The 21414-nt window shown below is 45.5% G+C and overlaps 1 protein-coding gene across 1 annotated transcript in view; it reads left to right on the forward strand.

Annotated features, from left to right (window-relative positions):
- Positions 1-11225, forward strand: part of Fxn (frataxin) — a 21376-nt gene extending 10151 nt beyond the window's left edge. The window contains exons 4-5 of the mRNA XM_028764086.1: positions 5515-5612; positions 10923-11225. Coding sequence (XP_028619919.1) covers positions 5515-5612; positions 10923-11073 — 249 coding nt within the window. The 3' untranslated portion in view covers positions 11074-11225. The remainder of the gene's footprint in view (positions 1-5514; positions 5613-10922) is intronic.
- Positions 11226-21414: the final 10189 nt, after the last annotated feature.

Consider the following 21414-nt stretch of genomic DNA (forward strand, 5'->3'; position numbering starts at 1 on the left):
GTCTCTCTCTCTCTCTCTCTCTCTCTCTCTCTCTCTCTCTCTCTCTCTCTCTCCAGAATAATAATAAATAAATTATAAAAAAAACAGCCCCCAGCAGCAGTGCCCATGCCACAATATAGACTGTGCTTGGGTCATGTGGGTCATGTGGTAGGACTCTCGTGACAACCCAGCTCTGCCTCTCTGAGCCTTTCTTGCTTAAAGACAGATCCCCAGGGGCAGTGTCTGTGATTGTGCACTCACATTGGGTAACTCCATTAAAAGAAGAGCCCTTAACCGGCATGGCTGAAGCCCTGGGTTGAGTCCCCAGTACTGAAGAATAAGAAGTAGAGTCCTGGACTCCACCTGATACTTACAAAGGTCAATTCCAGGATGCAGCCTGTGTCAGTGTCTGCGGGGGAAATTGCCCAGATGTAGTTCAGACTCCATATGTGAGTCCAGTTATTGCTGTGTTATGTAAGAAGCAGCCCATTCTGATTTTTTCTGTTTTTTGTTTGTTTGTTTGTTTTGGGGTTTTTTTTGAGGGGGTTGATTTTGTTTTTAGAGGCAGAGTCTCTATGTAGCTCTTGCTGTTCTGGAACTTTCTGTGTGCACAAGGCTGGCCTTGAAAGATCCACTGGAACTAAAAGCATGCACCACCACAGCCTGGCGCACCTGGAATTCTAATGCACATCCCTGAGCCCAGTCCATAGAATTTCGGATTTAATTAGAATGTAATGTGCCCTGGGTGAGGAACTGGATTTGCAGATCTCCCCTGTGTATGGCTGAGACTTCCAAATTGTGTGAAGCATTACCCCAGCCGCTGGAATCGAGGGAAGTGTACATGCTGGCCACCAGGTGGCACGCTAAGCAAGGATCGGCTTAGACTTTTACCGTGGGGAGAAAAATGTCTTCTCTTACCCATTCTCGTGCACCACACCGCCAATCCGGGCAGAGGTTAATCCTCTTGAGAGCAATTCATTAATACCAGGAAATGTCATGAAGTGTATATTTTGGAGTAAATCATAGGATTATGTAGGGCAGATGCCTGTCAAAATGATAGGGGGTGGGAATAGTAAAAAGCACTTTCAGATTCATTATTTTTATTCCTTAATAAGAAGTCACATGTATGTGAAGGTACCTGGTTTAACCTGACATCTCCCATGTGCCTATTTCTACTTCTACGGGTGACCAGGTGACAGCAGTTTTTGCAGTTTTTGTTCCTGCGAGGCAGGGCTACTCTTCACTGGTCCTAAGCATGGCCAGCTGGGATTGGTTCTGCTCTGATTGGTTGGTGCGACGGTCTCCTCTGATTGGTCGCCATTCCTTAGCAATTGCTTAGTATTCTGTTTCTCTTTCTTGTGGATTGATCTGGATACCCTCTAAGAGTCATGTGTTGAAGGCCAGGTTCCCAGCTGGTGGTGTCACTGAGAGGTGATTGGGTCGTGAGGTCCCTGACCTAACTGAAGCATTGATCTACTGGAACACTGGGGGAATAGTGGAGATTATAGCAGGAACTGGGGGCTGTGGGAGGTTGGAAGAAGTAGGTCATTGGCCGTGTATCTTGAAAGATGTTCCTTATCCATGGCCTCTTTCTCCCTCTTTGCCTCCTGGCTGCCATGAGGAACAGTTTCCCACTGTACCTTTCTGTCACTGTAGTGACATGCCACAGCCCTGAAACAACACAGCCAGCCACCCATGGACTGAAAACTTGGACACTGTGAGCCAGTATAAATCTTTCCTTGTGTTTCCTCAAGTATTTGTCACAGCAAGGAAAGTCTGAGTAACACAGTCCCCTCCTCTGCACTTAAATGTACCCACAGTCCCAAAATGGACTCACATTGGCTAAAGAATGGCAGTGAGGAGCTGAAAACCTTCTCTGTGTAATCTACTTGCAGACAGTTCTAAATGCTTTAATGCCCCTGGTAAGCCAGCGTAGCAGCTGGCTTATTCCCTCCTGCCCCTGTCATTTGGAGTAGCTGCAAGTCCTGGGGGAAAAGAGTCTAATTACTGTAGCCTGGCTGACAGGAGGAACTGAGCTCCGCGATCTCCGCCTGGGCAACCTTGCCCTTCACTTTGCCAGATAGTACCATAGGGTGCACTTGGCCACTGACTGTCCATTGGTTCATTCATCCACAAATATAATATCATTCCCGTGTTTGGGTGAAGCATGTAGCTGCTAACTGAGATTGAGATTGCCTGTTCTTAGGGACTCAAAATAGTGGAAATAGGGGTCAGGGGACAACAGGCATTGTCACATACAAGTCGATGCTGAGGTAGTTCGAAGCAGGGAATAGTCTGCAAAGACTCTGCCAAGTGGAGAGCTCCAGGTAACCTTCCCAGAGGCACTTGCACAGTCCTGGATCAAGAGTATACTGCAGGGAAGATGCCGGAAGACAGCCTGAGCACTGTGAACTAGGTCTCCCATGGGTTGCTTTCCACTTGGTTGGTTTTGGTTTTGGAGCACACATCTGTTTAATTAATATGCACTCCTGGATCTCTCCAAAGCCTGTGGATCAGAGAGTAAATTGAGGATGCAGTGGTTAGGAGAGCTGTCCCTGGTATGGTCACTAGCAGTAATAGTGACAGGTACAGATGTGGTGCCCTTGAGGAGGCCAGCCAGATGTTGGGAGCCAGGCCAAAGTGATGTAAGTTGAACAGGCCTAGGCTGGTTAGGAAGGAGAGCGGACCTGGAAGTCACATCTGGAGAGTAAGTCCTCGGTGTTCATTTGGCCTGGATCTTCAGGCCTCAACATGAAGGGTGGAACAGACAGGGGGACATTTATTGCCCCGTAAGTCAGAAGTGACTAATTTCACCAAGTCTGTTAGCCTATAGATAGAAGCATGAAGCTGTAGAGTTGGGTAAAGATCCATGTGTTTGGGAGAAATTAACATTGAATGTGTATACAGGATTTCGGTTTTTACAATGTGGAGATATTTCTGAATGGCTCTAGAGTAACAATATGAATGCATTCAATACTACTCTACTGTGAGACTTAGGTACAGGCAAATCTAGTGTTTTTTTCTCCAAAGATAAAAGAGAGAAAATATATAAACTAGCACCTAAGAACGAAGGTTCAAGAGGAGGAAAGGGTTCCCTACAACAAGAAAAACTGTTTTTGAGCCCAAACTGCCCTGCTTTTCAGCAACTCCACTGGTTGCTAATATTTTGTTTTGTTTTGTTTTGTTTTGTTTTGTTTTGTTTTGTTGGCACTGTAAAACTGAGATAGTGATTCTTACCTCCACACTGTGGTCTAGTTGAAAACAGTTACAGTCTAGATGCATATCCTGGCACACACTGGGCTCTAAGTCAGAGGGTCTCAACCTGTGGGTTGTTACCCCTTTTGGCAAACCTCTATCTCCAAAAATATATTATGATTCATAACAGTTTATGTAAACATAAATTTACAGTTATGAAGTGGCAACAAAATATTTTATGATCGAAGGTCACCACCACATGTGGAACTGTATTAAGGGGTCTCAGTATTAGAAAAGTTGTGAACCCCTGGCCTAAATAAAGAGGGATTCCTGTGTTTACTGAGGGACTTGCTGTGTTTGTTCTGCCTGTATGTCCACATCTCCATCGGGAATTTTGTGGGTTTGATTTGTGTAGCTTGTTTGGTTGTTTTGTTTTGGGTTTGTTTTGTTTTGCTTTGTTTTGATAGGGTTTCATGTTGCCCAGGCTGACCTCAACTAGGATATAGCCAAGGATGGCCATAAGTTTCTGATCTACCTCCTGAGCCCTGGGATTACGAAGCCTGATCCATGTGGAGAGGAAACCCAGAGCCTTATGGGTCATAGGCAAACACTCTCCCAGGGGAGCCGCAGCATCGGCCCTAGTTCTTTGTTGTTTTATTTGAATCAGGGAAAAATGTTATTATTTAAAAGAAGAAGAAAAAGACAGACAGACGGGCAGGCAGGCAGAAAGAAGTTGGGCATAGTGACACATACCCAAACACTTATTTTTTTGCACTTGGCAAACAGAGGCACAAATATTACAAGTTTGTTACCTTCCTGAACTACCTAGTAAAACCCTGTCTCAGAGAGAGAGAGAGAGAGAGAGAGAGAGATCACTACTGTCCCCTCCTGTGTCTATTAGTTACATTATTATTGGCCCCAGCCTGTAGCGTTTATCTAAATGGCTGGCTGTGTTTGTAAGCGAGTGCTGTGAGAATCATCATTCTAAGACTCCTGATTGGATGAGCCCTCTGCAGAGCGCAGAGAAAGGCCAAGGTGCATCTGGGCAACAAGAGGCCTCCACCTGCTTACCAGAAGCAATACAAGGCCCTGTGAGAGTGCACTTAGTGCCTAACCTTTGTTTCGTATCCTGCCTGCCTTCCAAGGAAACTAAAGCCTTCAGGGTGAAGGGCTCCTTTGTTGGGTGCTTTCAAATTTAAATGTTCATTTATTGAGCAAAAAATGAACTGGCCAGTCTTTTGAGAATGCAAGGCTTTTTAGAGGGAAATAAAGCCTCCTGGAGTCTTGAGCACTTGCTGGATGCCTGGGAAGGGTCTGGAAATTACACAGGTAGGCTGGGGCCTCTCCGCCTCACTCTTCTAAGACAAACAGGGCAGGGCATTGATTACTTTTCTTCTCTTTTCCTGTTTTGCATTCTGTTGTGCAGCCTGCTGGCCTCAAACTCACCGTCTCCTACCTTAGCCTCCCAAACCCTGACTTGACAGATTTTGCTACCACAACCACTTTCTTTCTGTGTTTTCATGATGGACTTGTCAGGTCTGACACTTGCGCAGACACTGTTAGAGTGTAGTCTGCATTTGTATGGGGCAAGCTAACTGGTCCTGTTTACCATTGCTGAGATCTCAGGCAAGACTAAACTTGTCTTGGCGACCACACAGGCAGAGAGAAAGCACTGTGTTATTACAATTCATCCACTCATGGTGGCTGCAGAGATGGCTCAGTGGTTAAGCGCTTGCTATTTTATCATGAGACCCAGAGGTTGGATCCCAGCAACTATATCACATCAGATGACTTACAGACCCCTGTAACTCCAACCTTGCAGCTGTCCTGTGTGTCTTCTGGCCTCTAAGGGCATTCATGCACATACACTTGAACAGAAACACACACATGAATAAAAGTAAAACAAATCTCTGGCCCACTTGACCCTGAGAGTAACATTCTTACTATACAAGCTCCTGCTTTTGAGTACTAAATGTTGTTATGGTTTGGTACCAAAAACTGAACATGGGGCTTCCCAAAGCCAGTTTGCTGCATCCGCAGCCCCCATTTCTTAATGGTGTCTGTTATATTCTTGGATACATGAAAGGCATTGAGATATAAACGTGTGTGTGTGTGTGTGTGTGTGTGTGTGTGTGTGTGTGTGTGTTTAAAAATACAAAAATAGGGGCTTGTATAGTAAAAACATTACTCTCAGGGTTAGGGGGGGTCAGAGATTTATTTACATACGTATGTGTGTATGTGTGTGTGTATGTATGTGTGTGTATGTGTGTATGTATGTGTGTGTGTGTATCACAGTACTAACACTGATTTCTTCACACGTTCTTCCACCTGACCCCCTAGGATGGCGTGCTCACCATTAAGCTGGGTGGGGATCTAGGGACCTACGTGATCAACAAGCAGACCCCAAACAAGCAGATCTGGTTGTCCTCTCCCTCCAGGTATGTTCAGAAGTCAAAATCTGTAAGGTGTAAACTCATCTGGAATGCAGTGTTGGAGACTTTGCCGCCTTTACAGCTGTCTGCCTAGGTAGAAAGGCTTGCTTGTAGTTGAACACCTCTTCCCATTGGTAACTTGGTTGCTATCCTCAGGCATCGGAATGTTGACAAGACCTGAAGCAGAAGGGACTTTTCAGAACCTGGCCCAGACTTTTTCTCTATTATATTATTGCCCAGAAACAAAAAATCACTGGCTTGCCTTTGAAAAAGTTACTTTTGCCAGGCACAGTGTTACATATCTATAGTCTCAGCACTCAGGAAGTAGAGGCAGTAACTGTAAGGCCTGCCTTGCTACATAGCCAGTTGAAAGGCTAGTCTGGGCTATCACTATCCCAAAAGCAAATAAGCCAATCTGGTCCATATAGTGAGTTCCACACCAGCCAGGACTATACATAAGCTACTTTGGTTAGGTAAAGTGACACATGCTTTCGATTAAAAAAATAATGGTATTAATTAATTAATTAATTAATTAATTAAAAAGCTACTTTGAGGGGCTAGAGAGATGGCTCAGTGAGCATTTAAGAGCACTGACTGCTCAGGAGGTCCTGAGTTCAATTCCCAGCAACTACTTAGTGGCTCACAACCATCTGTAATGGGATCCGATGCCCTCTTCTGGTGTGTCTGAAGAGAGTTTGACAATGTACTCACATACATAAAATAAATAAATCCCCCCCAAAAAAGTACTTTGAAGGCTGGGGGTGTATCTCTGGTAGAGTGTTTATCCAGTCATCTATAAGCCCTGGATTCAACTCCCAAAATGGAAGGAAGGCGGGAGAAAGAGAGGAAAGAATTTTTTATATATTGTAGTATCTGAGAAAGCCTGCACTTTGTCCTCAAAGTAAGTTAAACTTTAACTCCTGCCCTATTTCCAAGGTCTCAGTAATTCTACTGGCAGAGTTGGGCTCAGACTCTGTTGCAATGGGACAGTGGTTTTTAGCAGCAGCCCCAGGGCCCCCAGCCTCACACCTGCCCCGTGGCAATGCCTGCAGTTGAAGGAACAGCAGGGCGCTCAGCAATCAGCCCTCCCCCACCCTCTTCCCCCCTATACCCCCACCCCCGTCTCAGAACTAAGGACTTACTGATGAGCATACAGCTGTGGCCTCAGTGGTCTGGGAATGACAGAGAGATGCCCACAGGGAGCCTTCACACCAACCTTCTGAGGCTCACCTGCAGTATCGAAGAAGACATTTTGAAGGCAAAGCAGAAATCTCAGCTAGAACCAGTGTGGAAATCTGAAAGCCTAATGGTGTTAGCAATCTGTTAAACTCCACCTCCAGAGTCACCTGGCAACAGGCAGATAACCCTGCCCACTATAAAAGGGGATGCTTGGCCCCTCCTCTCTCTCTTGCTCCTCAACCCTGAGCACCTGCAGGTTGTCCTCTCCCCTCCCCCCTTCTCTTCCCCCTCTCTCCACGTGGTCATGGCCGGCCTCTATCCTCTACTCCTCTTCTTCCTCTTCTCTTCACTCGCCATCTTCCCGTTCCTCTCTCCCACTCCCTTCCCCAAATAAACCCCTCCCCTTGGAACCGGATCGGATCGGCTTTGGTGTTGTCTGTCCAAACTGAGCTCGAATTCTAACAAATGGTATTGTCATTTTTAAAAAAATTAAAAAGTGCCCAGGTGTGGCTCGGTAGCCAAGAACTTGCCTAGCATGTGAGAGAAGGCCCTGGGTTCCCAGCACCATAGCAAACAAAACTATTACCAAGGAGGCTGGAAAGATGGCTTAAGAGCCCCTTCTGCTCTGGCACGAGGGCTAGAGTTCAGATCCTGGCATCCGTGTCAGGCGGCCCACATTCACCACAGGGTAATTAGTCACTTACAAGAAACTCCAAGCAAACTCTTTTAAAACCCGTGCTGGAGAGATGGCTCAGTAGTTAAGAGCACTCACTAACTGCTTTTCCAGAGGAGCCAGGTTCAATTCCCAGCACCCATATAGCAGCTCACAACTGTCCGTAATTCCAGTTCCAGGGGATCTGACACCCTCACACAGATAAATATACAAGCAAAGCACCAATGCATGTAAAACAAATACATTTAAAACCTGGAATTTAGGTGCTGGAGAAATGGTTCAGTGATTAAGAGCACTGACTGCACTTCCAGAGGTCCTGAGTTCTACTCCCGGCAATCACATGGTGCCTCACAGCCATCTATAAAGGGATCTTGTGCCCTCCTCTAGTCTGCAGGTATACACTCAGACAGAGCACTCGTATATCAAAACAAAATTAAAACAGTTAATTCAAAAAAGATTATCTATTTTAAAAACTGTAATTTATATGAGGGGTTTTGGGGCGGGGGCTTTCCCTAAGTAACCCTTCATCACAATTACTTTCATAAAGGGGTACTTATTTTTATTTATGTGTCCATGGGTGTAGCTGTGGATAAATGTCCATGCCTACAGTAGCCAGAAGAGGGAGTCAGATCCCCTGGAGCTGTAGTCACAAGCAGTTGTAAGCAGCCCAGAGTGGTGTGAGAAATCAAACCAGTCCTCCAGAAGGGCAGCAAGCGTCCTTAACCACTGAGCCCTCTCTCCATCACCCCAGAAGTAATTCCCTATTTATTCAGAACATCTTTCACAAGGCCATGATTATAATTTCTTATTTCAGAAGAAAACCTCTGCGGTCCTGTGGAGACAGTACTTCCTGGCCCCCTTGCCATAGGATGAACTAAAAAAGAACTGTGGGGGACACCTGGGCCCCAGAATCTGGGCTCAGAGGCCTGGACAATGTAGAGGGGTCTTGAGTTGTTCAAACTCCACCTGGCTACCTGATAGCAGTGCTGTGGTGCAGGACCAAAGACCATTCAACCAGGTTTCCCCTGGTTTTGTTTTGCTTTAATGTGGCCTGGGTGCTTTGTGTTCAGAGGTTTCTGCTCTTGTAACAGAAGCCCTTTCTGTTTATTTGCCCTTTTCTCTGTATTGTCCAGCATTTGATTGGCAACATTAAAAGCCTTCATGCATTTATACCTACCCAAGATACCTCCCATCTCTTCCTTCTACCGCAGGAGACTGCCTTCCCACCTCACCGCAGTCTCCTCTTGGCTTTTGTGGTGCTAGAGATCTAAAAATACATTGCCCACGCTGGGACCACTCAAACGCCGTACCACTAAGCCATATCCCCACTCTTCTAGTCTGTCTTTGAAAGTTCCCTCGAGTGTTCTCGGTGGACTTGGATGTCCCAGGTCGTAAACTCTCAGGGTTACCTTCACCAGGCTGTCCCCGTATGCCATCTTTGTCTGTTACTGTATCTACTGTTGTCTGGTCCATGAGGAGCTAGAACTTGAGACAAGGGTAACATCTGGAGTAACAAATCATGACAAAAACCAGCTACCTATTTGTCCACGGTACTTGCACTAGTCAGCTTCACATTGCTACAGCTGAATACCTGAGGCAAGTTACTGATAAAGGGGAAAGGTTTCTTTATCTCATGGCTTTCAAGGTTCAGGGTCCAAGACTGAGGGGACAGGAGGGACACTGGTTTAGCCTCTTGTACAATCCGCACGCCATGATGGGAGAATGTGCAGGAGTAGCGTCCCATCTCAGGATGGGACACAGATTAGACAGGTCCCCCATTCCCTTTTGTGGACACATTGCAGTGATGTAAGAAACTCCCAGAAGTCACTCCTCTTAAAGGGAGCAATATTAGGAGGTAGTATAAAGCCACACCCCAAATACTTTCTCCTCACGCCTGAAGAATGGAGTAGATGCAGCAACAGATAAGGAAGGTATATGGGGACACACTGATAAAGCTCTCAATTTCACAGATTTAATTTTTAATAAAGGTAACTACTTTTAGCTAGAAATTATGGAGCAAGCCAGTAATCCCAACACTTGAGCAATAAAGGCAAGAAAATCTGGACTTCAGAGTTATCCTTGGCTACATAAGGAAGTCAAGGCTAGCTGAGGCTATGAGAGACTCTGTCAAAAGAAGAAAGTTTTGTTTTGTTTGTTTGTTTGTTTGTTTGTTTGTTTGTTGGAGGCAGGGTCTTACCTTGTATCCCTGGCTGGCTCAGAACTCACTGTATAGACCAAGCCAGCCTCTGTCCACCAACCACTGGGATTAAAGGCCTGCACCACCATGCCCAGCAAAGTTTTTAATAATAGCACAGGTGGTAGCTAAGGTTGAAAGAGGCAAGGTAGCTGATTAGTAAGTATTAGGGTTTCTTTCATGGTAATAGAGATGTTTTGGACCTAGACAGAGTTAGTGTAGGTTGGGCCTTGATCATATCACATTCTTGGCACAAAATGACCATCACTTCCCAAACCTGGCTGTAAGATAGCAGATGTTCTAGAAAAAGCAAGCGATCGAACATGCTGCAGGAAGACTTACGGGTGCAGGGCTCCATGGTGTTCCAGGAGACTCACAGGGGGTGGTGGTGGGGGGAGGCTGCAGGGTATTCCAGGATACTCATGGCGGGGGGTGGATGGGCTGCAGAATGTTCCAGAGGACAGACTACACAATCATCCTCAGGAAGATGCTGAGGAAAGCAAAGGTTCACCTCACTGGATATCACTGGAGTCTCCGGGTGGCAGGTAGCTCTGTGGATTATTCGATTAGCTCTTTACTGAAAGGAGGAGGCATTTGTTTTGGTTCACAATGTCAGAGACTTTTTTAGTCTCTGTTGCCTTTGGGCCTGCAGTGAGAAGGACCATGGCTGGAAACGGGACAGGTTCCCAATCGTCCATTCAAGGCACACTGTCAGTGACCTAGCACACCACGATTAGGCCTTACCTTATAAAATCTCCACCCCTGCAATAGAGTCATGAGCTAGACAGTGAGCTTTTAACCATGGCCTGAGTGGGACCTTTAAGATTCAGTCCAGCCAAACGTGGTTGCTGATAATCCCAGCACTTAGGTTGAGATGGAGGAATTGCTACAAGTTGAAGGCTAGCCTTGGCTACACAAGTGAGGTCCAGGCTACCTGTCTGGGATACAGAGTAAGAATCTATCTTCAAAGATAGATAGATAAGCCGGGCAGTGGTGGCCTTATGCCTTTAGTTCCAGCACTCAAAAGGCAGAGACAGGTGGAACTCTGAGTTCAAGACCACCTAGTCTACAGATTGAGTTCCAGGACAGCCAGGGCTACACAGGGAAATGCTATCTTGAAAAGCAAAACAAAAAACAATAGATAGATAGATACATACATACATACATACATATGTACGTACGTAGATGCACAGATTGATTTAGTTCAAACACAGTGGCTTTCCTGAAGGGGATCCTCGCTGTCTTACCATGAATTTATTTTGTCTTGCAGTGGCCCCAAGCGCTATGACTGGACCGGGAAGAACTGGGTGTACTCCCATGATGGCATGTCTCTGCATGAGCTGCTGGCCAGGGAGCTGACTAAAGCTTTAAACACCAAACTGGACTTGTCTCCATTGGCCTATTCTGGAAAAGACACTTGACTGCCAGCCAGGTTCAAAGACATTAAAAACCATCAGGTGAAGACTCCAGCCTCCTTCTGTAGCTGAATGTCTGATTTCCTATACCTGCTTCTGAAGATAGTCACACTGTGTGTGACAGCTCTGTAAAACAAAGTGTGTCACCTCCCACCCTGTCCCCAGATCTGGCTCTTCATTTCTACAGTGATTTGTTAGAATTGTGTCGTTTCCTCCCCAACATGAGACCCCTGGTCTCTCAGAATGTCTTATACCATGTGTGTGCCACGACATAACAGCCTCAGAATGTCTTACACCATGTGTGCTAACAACCTCTGAAAAGGAAAGGGCTCAGAGGGAGAAATGAGTTGTTCCCACTCTTCCATTGTCTCTGAAGAGATACTCCAAGGAATAGCTTCTAAATGTCCCCAAGACTCCAAGTATGTACACTGCTGAGCCCTGAGCAGCAAAGTGTCAAAAGAATCCATCTCAAAACGCCCTCTTGTGCTTTGTGACCCAGGACCTCTGTGCCTTCATAGATGAGGGTCGTTACACAGTCAGCAGCTACAACAGCAGACATCTCAGATGTCTTTTAAAAATGTGAAAATTGAACCGGGCAGAGTGCACGCCTTTAATCCCAGCACTCAGGTGGCAGAGGCATGCGGATCTCCTGAGTTTGAGGACAACCTCGTCTATAAAGCAAGTTCCAGGATAGCCAGGGCTATTACACAGAGAAACCCTGTCTAAGGAAAAAAAAAAAAAAAAAATGAAAATTGAGCTGGAGAGATCACTTAGTCCACGCAAACATGAAGACTCAAGTTTGATCTTAGGTATCCACATTTAAAAAACCCAGGCATGTTGGTGCTAGTTTGTAATCCCAGCACTGAGGAGTGGAGATGAGGCCTCACCAGTAAGCCTGGGGTCTCTGAGGAACACCATTTCCAAGAAGGGTACTAGGCTGGCTTCAGTTGACCTGTCCTGCACGTATGTGCATATGCACCAGTACACACATGTGCATGTACACAAAATCACACATGCTAAATAAATGCAGAGATAACTACAGGCAAGGAGGACAAACAGAAATCCCTACCATAACCCAAAGAATTAAATAGTGTCATGGAGCTGAGGTCTCGGGTATCCATGTGGGCGACACCTATACTAGCACAGAGAGCCCTGGTCCTCCATTTCTGATCTACTCAGTGAGAGGATAGAATATAGTTGATACATGGCTGACAACCAGTGGAGTGGACCTATCAGGCAGTCCACAAAGCTCTCCTTGTTCCCACTGGGTAGGTGGAAGAATGGGTGGTGGACAGATTTTTTTTTTTTTTAAAGCCTGCAGTGATGGTATTGTTCTTGCTACAGCTCTGTTAGAATTTCAGATAAATTCCTAGTGAGCTAGCAGCTGCCCCTTGCTCTCTCTGTGCTGAGTCCAGTGCACCATCATCACACTGCTTCAAGTGTTACAGGCTGCACTTTGTACTGGAAGCAACACAGCTCCAGAACACCCACACCGAGCAACTATAAACTCCGGTTCTGTTAGTTTCTAACTGAAGGAAAATCGGGAGCAGGGAATCTAGCCCAGCGATGGAAGGCTTGCCTAGCAGGCGAAAGGCCCTAAGTTCCAGCCCCACGCTACAAAGGGCTGGGAGATTTGTCAGAGGCAAGTCTTATGCAAATGCACAGCAGAGGCTCTGCAGGGTGAACTGAAGGCATTACATCATAGACAAAACAATGGAACAGTGTAAACAGACTAAGTGGGTATTTAAGATATTTCCTTCTTCACAAATAATTTTTTTTTTAGTCTGGTGGAAATTTTTGAGTGGGGTAAGCCAGTGCTAGAGAGATAATAAATAGGACCATGTGTGGACATGCCTATGGGTGTCCCTTTGTCTTCTAATGAAAACCACACACACACACACACCACCCCCACTTGAAACAGTGAAACGGGACCTTTATCCACTTGACACTTTTCAGCCCTTCAGAATGTGCCCTGTGCTGCTGTACGGGCTCCTCGTGCTGTTAGGGAGGCTGCAATTACTGGCTCCTCGTGGACCAGTTTTCAGACTTCTTAACTTTCACTTTACATATTTCTCTGACTGGGTTTCAAGGCAGCAGAGGTCACATTTAAGAGAGGCTATGACCACCCTGTTGGGTGAGTCAAGTCATTCTGAACACCAGGCACGGTGCTGCTCTTCTGTAGTCCTGGCACTTTGAACTCCAGGGCTCAAAGGTAAACAGAAGCATGTAAGTTTGGACTTGAGATTTTGTTTGGTCATTTGTTTTTGAGACATTGATATGTAGCCCAGACTGACTTGGAGTTTAAAATAAGTCTCCTGCCTTTGTCTCAAAGTGCTAGGATTACAGGTGTGCCATCATACCTGATAAAGAGTTAAAATTGTAATATCCACTGCACAATTCAAGATACTGCTATCCAAAGATGACAGGGACTGTGATGAGGTATAAATGATGCCACCCACCAAGAATGGCTCAGACTACACGGCTGAGACAGGAGCATATCAAATTCAGGCCTGAGCCTAAGCCACACAGCAATACCCTGTCTGACTCCTATCCTAGCCAGACATGGTAGCATACATCTTTAATCCCAGCTCTCAGAGACAGAGGCAGGATGATCTCTTGAGTTTGAAGCCAGCCTAGTCTATATAGTGAGTTCTAGGCCAGCCAGACCCTGTCTCAAAAAACAAAAGATAAACTCATATTCTGGAGGCAAGCTGAAAATAAACCCCACAGCCTAAGACCAGAGAACATTCCCTCACTCCATAGTCCAGTCACTACAGACAAGGTTGCTACATGCTCAGTCTATAAGCATTAGAAAGCTATGTTGTCATTATTCTAGTTTTGTTTTCTGTGGTGCTGGGGATTGAACTCAGAACCTTAGCATGCTCAGTAAATGTTTTGTCATTGAACTATGTTCCTAGCTTCTCCGTGTGTGTGTGTGTGTGTGTGTGTGTGTGTGTGTGTGTGTGTGATGTGTGTGTATTTGTGTGACATGCATGTGTTAAAACTAAGTTTAATAAGTTTGATGTTTTCGTTAAGTAATCACTTTGCAAGATGTCGTCTCACATTGGACCTGCCCCAGTTTAAACCCTGTAACCAACTCTAAAGAAAACACAGTGTCTGTAAGGATGAAAGTTGTGGGGATCCATGGAAGCCAAGGTAACTCACTACCTTCCATCCTCTAGGGTCAAAGCAACAGGAAATCGTATCCCATTGAATTCTTGGCACAGACTTATCCTTTACAAACTGAATCATCTGTGTGCCGGAGAGAGGAAGACGGCAAAAGCTATGAAGCTTCTCATAAATGTAGGCAGCTTTTCGGCTGGGGATTAAGTTCAGTTGGTAGAGCTCTTGCCTGATGTGTACAAAGTCCTGAGTTCAACTCCACAGCACTGCATAAGTAGCCTGGTGGCACATGCCTGGAATCCCATCCCTTGTGAGGGTAGAGGCAGGAAAATCAGAAATTTAAGCATATAGCAAGTTCAAGGTCAGCTTGGGCTCTGCACATGAGACCCTGTCTCCCGCTTTTCAAAAGAACTTCACGACTGTGTGTGCATAAGACATTCCTTGGAGGGACTGGAGAGATGGCAGTGTTGGTAAAGTGGTTGCCACAGAAGGATGAGGCCCTAAGTTCAGACTCCTAGCACTTGAGTAAAAAAAAAAAATGGGACATAACAGCACACCCTTGTCATCTCTGAGCAGAGGTGGTGAGACAGGTAACTCTGGAGTTCCCTGGCCATGAGCCTCAGATTCAGAAAGACACCCATCATTCTGTCACCTCTCACCTCCACAGGTGCACACATAAATAACTGTCAAGTTGCATCCTTGGAGTATGCAGTAGAACCAATCTAAGCTTATCTCCGACTACCTTACAAATAAGTAAGACTCAGACTATGGTTATTTTATTTGGCTTTGACAATTAGTGGAGTAACCCCTAATCTACTCTTCTGACTGTTGGTCTGACTACCTCTCCAGTGGTATACCTCAGATACTTGCTGTTTATCCTGGCCATGGTGCTCATGGCGGCTTCCTCCTCTCTCTTCTTGTTCTGCCCACTCCTGGTCTCTCCTCACTCCTCTTTCTTCCCCAATCCCAAACCAGGTCATTCCAAACCCACCTACATCTCTCCAGTAATTGGCTATAGCCAATTTTATTTAACCAATGGCTTTAAATCCAGGAACAAGGTTTGCACAACAAAAGCCTGGAAAGGAGAGAATTCACTCCTACCCTAGACCTTTGGGTTCAGAATTTGGCATTATAATACTTAGCAACTGTCCAAATCTCAACAGGTTTGACTTAACTAGCGATGCTACTGGAGTAGACACTGAGGCTTCATTAAGGGCCTGGAATGTGTACAGGTACTTATTCTATTGTTGACATTGTTTTTCTTCAGTACCAGGAACTTAACTTAGGGTGTCACACATTCTAGGCAAACCTACCTCTGAGTTATTCTTTCAGTCCAGACTCCCTTCTAAGCCTGCGTCTGCTAGAGACAAAATGCAAATTCCAGTGTCCCATCTCCCCTGCTCATGTCAATGAAGAAATAGAATGTACACAAATAGAATAATTGAACTGTTTATTAGAATGTTGAGAAAGACACCCATACCCAATGGCGACATTGTCTCCCAAGGACTCCTTCCTATCTCAGAGAAGACTCAGGCCTAAGAGGCCACTGTAAGCACTGAACTTAGTTTACACCAGGCCTTTGCAGACCACTGGAGTCTCTATGGTCTGCCTTGGCCTTTGGAAGCCCACCTGATGTTATTTTTATCTCTTTCAAACCATGTATTTGAAGCTGGAAGGGGGTAATGCGTGCTTTAATCCCAGCGCTCGGCAGATCTCTGAGTTCCAGGCCACCCTGGTCTACAGAGTGAGTTCCAGGATAGCCGAGGCTACACAGAGAAACCCTGTCTTGAAAATAAAATAATTCATTTGTGGGGCTGCAGAGATGGCTTGGCAGTTAAGGGTGCTTGGTGATATGACAGAGGACCAGGGTCTTCAATTCCCAGCACCCATGTATAGCAACTCTCAACTGCCTGTATCTTTAGCTTCAGGGGATCAGATATCTTCTGGCATCTGCAAGTACCCTCATATATGTGGCAGTGTTGTGTGACAAAAATTTTTTTTAAGGAGGTACAACCCCAGATATGGAACTCATGACAGACCAAAGTACAGATACCACCAAAGTCCAACTTGGTGAACCAATGAATTTTACTGGGGTTACTTAAAGGAATATGAGGTTATTATGGGAACAGAAATGACTCAAAGACAGTTGCATCCCCAAGGCCCACTGTAGCATGGGTGACAGCTCACATAAGCTGGGAACCCCAGACCATGCTGCAGAGCCTGCAGGCTGCTCAAAAGGTTGGAAAGTGTTCTCTCCAGGAGACTCCAGTCTAAACCTCTTCCGGGAAGCTCAGCTGGTTCCTGTTCCAGCAGGTCTGGTCTCAGACCCTTCTTTGCATCTTATCTGAGAGAGATTCTCAGCTTTTATTGCATACTCTTGCAGGGAGGGGCCTGGTGAAGCTGGTCAGTTGCAGGGACTTCTGGAAGCTATTTTGAGTTTTTTACTTTCCTGTTTAGGGGCCTTCCTTACGTAATGGAATGTTTTAACTTCAAAGGAAACTGTTACACAATAAGCATACACACACACACACACACACATATAATCACTCAGGAGACAGAGGCAGGTGGATCTCTGAGTTCTGAAGCCAGCTTAGTCTATGTATCAAGTCAGAACAAGGCTACAGAGTAAGACCCTGTCTCAAAAAAAAAAAAAGAGGTAGCTCATAAACTTCTGTTACTCCAGTTCTTAGGATACTACACCCTCTTTTGGCACCAGGCATGAACACAAACACACTGGCATGTGTACACACACATACCACGCAAACACATACATACACAAAAGCGAACAAGACACTGATACACATAAATAAACCTCTAAAAAGAAACTTACTTGTTGCAGAATTGCTTGACTCCGTCATAGAGCTAAACATGGAATTTCTGTGTTCAAAAGGATTTCGTTCACTTATTTTTTTTTTACAAATGTTAAAGTGTTCCCAATGCTATTTATTTATTTGTTTATTTATTTATTTATTTATTTATTTATTTATTTATGGTTAGAATTTGGCATATCTAGAAGAGGCTAAGAAACTTAGAACCTATAGTATTCAGTGTGTAAAACCAGGGAAGAAATGAACAATTCGAAATTCTCCATTAGGTCAGGCCCTGAGTTGAAATCACGTCTGCTGCAGGTGTTTTAAGTCAGAACTGCTGTGTTTTGTAACTAAGGAGCCCAAACTTAAGGCTTGATTAATGAAGATTTACAGGTGCTGTATAAGTAACAGAATTCCAGCAGTCAACTGGCTGATCCTAACATGTGTGCTACTTGGTTTGTGAAAATTTTATAAATATTTCTTAAATCCAGCCTCCTGGTTCTCAGAAATCAGTTGTCTTCATCTGATTCCCAAGACTTGTTTGAACAAATAAACACCTTCTATTTCCCCTTGTAAGATCACTTAAGTGTCAGCTGCCTGAGGATAGACATGGAGAAAGCAGGTCCTGCTGTGAATTTAAAAGCCAGCTGGTAAGATGTGCCTCTGAGCTAAGAAAGGCCCACCCACCCCCAACCCCCTCCGGCTTTATCAGAGCCCTTAAGTAACCATCACCCAGCAGCAGTTGATGACGCCATCTTTATTCATCCAATTTCAAAACAGTTAGCTTTTCCCACTGGCAGTTTGCTGATGGGTACACCTGTGAAAGGTAGAAGCCGCTAGGAAACTGCAACCAACTCTGCTGAGGACCCTCAGCCATTGAGCATGCCTCTCCAGTGCTTTGGGGATAGGTAAAACAGGGTTTCTCTTGGAGGACAGAGTATGACACACAGAACCAGACCCAGTGACAGAAGTTCCAAGGCCCCCACCAGCCAAGGAGGAAGTGGGAAGCAGTCACCACATTCCCTCCGGGAGAATCTGAAAGTCACTGGATGACCTAAACACTTTCACTTCTCCCAACTCCCAGGGCCAGCTAAAGCAGTCAGACTTAAGACTAGAGCTCTGTAACGTCAACACCATTTGCTTAAGTAAGTCCTAAGAGAACGAGACCCTAAAATCTCTAAGATTAAAAACAATAGAAGCGGGGACTGGAGAGATGGCTCAGTGGTTAAGAGCACTGACTGCACTTCCAGAGGTCCTGAGTTCAAATCCCAGCAACCACATGGTGGCTCACAACCATCTGTAATGAGATCTGATGCCCTCTTCTGGTGTGTCTGAAGACAGCTACAGTGTATTCATAAATAATCAATAAATAAATCTTTAAAAAAAACAATAGAAGCAAATCAATTTAAACTTAGAATTATCATTTATTTTGAGACTTGCTATATAGCCCAGACTGACAGTTTAAAGCAATCCTCCTGCCTTTGCCTCCCAAATGCTTAGATTGCCGGTGTTCCACCATGCTTAGCCAGAGTTAAAATTGTGATGCAAAGCTGCCCAGACTTTGCATTGCACAGTTCAAGATGCAACTTTTCACACATGACAGTAACGATAATGAAACATACATGATACCACCAGGTACTGCATAGGCCATCTAAAGTGTGACCACCTCATCCTGCTCGACCTTGTCTTGCCAGTCCACCCACAATCCATCAGGTTCCACAAAAACACCCTCCAATCTGGCTCCTCTTGGACCCAGCCAGTAACTTGCTGATCAGGTACCACTGTTAAATATCCTGAGTGCTTAGGCTGGAGAAGGCTGGCTCCACCCCTTCCCATTCCTGCACGATACAGAATCACTCACAGCAGGCTTAGTGGTTTTGAGTACTTACTAGCTGCTTTTGTAGACTGTTGTGGTAAATAATATTGGGGGTTTCTATCCCACCTTAGATCATTTAGTCCCCAAAATAAAAGATACAAAACCTTTATATTTATAATAAGCCTTAAATCACTAGAGCTGGACAGATATCAACCCTCCATGTTATTTTGTCGACTTCCCTGTCAACAATCCCAAGATATTACTTGCCATATTTTGTCTGGGCTGCTCCTACTCTAACTGGCTGGCCCTCGTGGCCATGTGCTCACCATCCACCTACCCCATGCACCTCCTTTCTTCCTCCCTATTGCTCTATGCCGCAGATCCCGAAGCTGAGGAACTGAAGCCCCACCCACCTCTCTTCTGCCCAGTTACAGGTTGTAGGCATCTTTATTCAACCAATAGTTTGATATTAAGGAGCAAGGTTTGCACAACAAAAGCTGGTATACATGAGCATTCACTCCTCCTGAGGCAACTAGACTTTGGGATACAGAATTTAGCAATGCGATACATAGTTACCGAGCAGACCTCAATAGCTGAGGACCTGGGTTTGGTCCCGGCATCCACTTGGTGGCTCAAAAACATCTGTAGGTCCAGTTCCAGAGAATCTGACACTTTTCTCTGACCTCCTCAGGCACTAGGCATTTGCATGATGCACATAAAAATGCTCAAGCAAAATCGTTCATACACATAGAATAAAATTTTTAAAAAAGAAGAATTGTGCCGAGTATACCAAAAGGTAGAAAATGACCCAAGTCCGAAGGAATGCCGTTTAAGTATACAAACAAAGCCCTGGGCCACAAAAGGAACAGGGAAAGGGCTACACCCTGAGCAGCAGCAGGGCAGGAGAGCTATTGAGAGCCTGGAGATGACAGTGCCATTCCCTTCCTTTCTGGAGGAGAATCAAGACCTTTCCTTTCTTCCTGCTCAGAAAGGGCGTGGAGGAGGGTAATTATTTTTTGGATCCAGTGGCTATCTGCCTTCAGAGGAAGTGGAAGGCTGCAGAAGAGGAAAGAAAGGAGGAGCTATTAATAGCTCCAGCTGTGCCTGAAACACAGGGATCTACAGAACAGGAGGGGAGGGAGCCTGTGCAGGCAGCGACTTCCATTGCTGTGCCTGCTAACAGGGCTTTGACATGAAGAGGGAAGGAATCCCAAGGGAGGCTTGGAAAAGAGGGAGAAGACTTCCCCTAGAAGTCTGGAGGTTCACGTGGGAAAGGCTGAAGACTCCCAAGAGGGTCACATCAGGGTCATCTACATAGCTACAGTCCCAAAATCATATTCTTCACTAGGGTCAGTTAGAAGCAGTGAGAAGTCATTTAATTTAAACAATAAGCCAGGTGTGGTGTTGCAAAGCAGTAATGCTCACACTTGGCAAACAAGAGGATTGCCACCTGAAGCAGAAGGCACTAGCCTGAAGCAGGAGGATTACCAGGAGTGTAGGTATATAGTGACTTCCAGGACAGCCTGGGCTACAGAATGCGACCCTTTCTCAAACAATAAAAAGAGCTGAGTATGGTGGTGCAGGCCTGTAATCCCAGTACTTTGGAGTTGGAGGCAGGAGGAACAAACGTTCTGAGGGCTGAAGATATACCTCAGTCCTCAAGAGTGCTCGATGCTCTTCCAGAGGATCAGACTTCGTTCCCAGCACCCACTTTGTGCAGCTCACAGCTACTGCTAACTGCAACCCCTGGACATCCAATACCCTCTTCTTGTCGTGGTGGGCATCCAGGAACACGTAGCATCCATGCACAGACACATGCACACATATGTATAAATAAAAATTAAAATCTTGGAAAAGAAAGTTTGCAAGACCAGTTTTAGCTACAAAAGGGATTTGAGCCCAGCCTGGGTGACATAAGACTCTGTCTCAAAAAACTACAATGGGATGGTCACAGCTGAGGAGAGGAAGAGGGCTGATTAGTTAGACCAAAATTAAAGATGCGTGAAAACCCTTCACGGAAACCAGTTATTTAGCTTATTGAAAATAGATTATTTTCATATTATATATTCTGATTATGGTTTCCCCTCCCCCAACTCCTCCCAGATCCTCCCCATCTCTGCACCCACCCAAATCTATACCCTTTAGTTAGCATTCCTTCTAGGCTCCACCCCACAGTTACCCAGCAACAGCCAGGTGTGTGACTGACTCACTATAATAGGGGCTGCTTGCCCCCCTCCTCACTCTCTTATTCTTTTATCCTCTTATTCTCTTACTCTCTGCCCCTTCTCCCTCTCTCCTCATCCCCCTTCCCCTCTCTCTCCAGGTGTTTCTGGTGGGCCTTCCTCTCCCTCCTCTCTCTCTCTCCCTCTCTCTCTGCCTTTCTCTGTCTCTACTCCTTCCTCAACTCCCCTCCCCATGCCCTAAATAAACTCTATTCCATACTATATCTGTCCTATGGCTGGTACCTCAGGGGGAAGGGATGTCTCAGCATGGGCCCACAGAGGCACCCCCTTCCACCACACCATACTCTGCCCTACCAAACATATCCTGGCTCTTTTGTTTCTTTTTTTATAAAACACAACACCTTTCTTGCTTTCT

The sequence above is a fragment of the Grammomys surdaster genome, unplaced genomic scaffold (assembly GCF_004785775.1).
Source record: "Grammomys surdaster isolate TR1022 unplaced genomic scaffold, NIH_TR_1.0 141, whole genome shotgun sequence".
NCBI classification, from domain to species: domain Eukaryota; kingdom Metazoa; phylum Chordata; class Mammalia; order Rodentia; family Muridae; genus Grammomys; species Grammomys surdaster.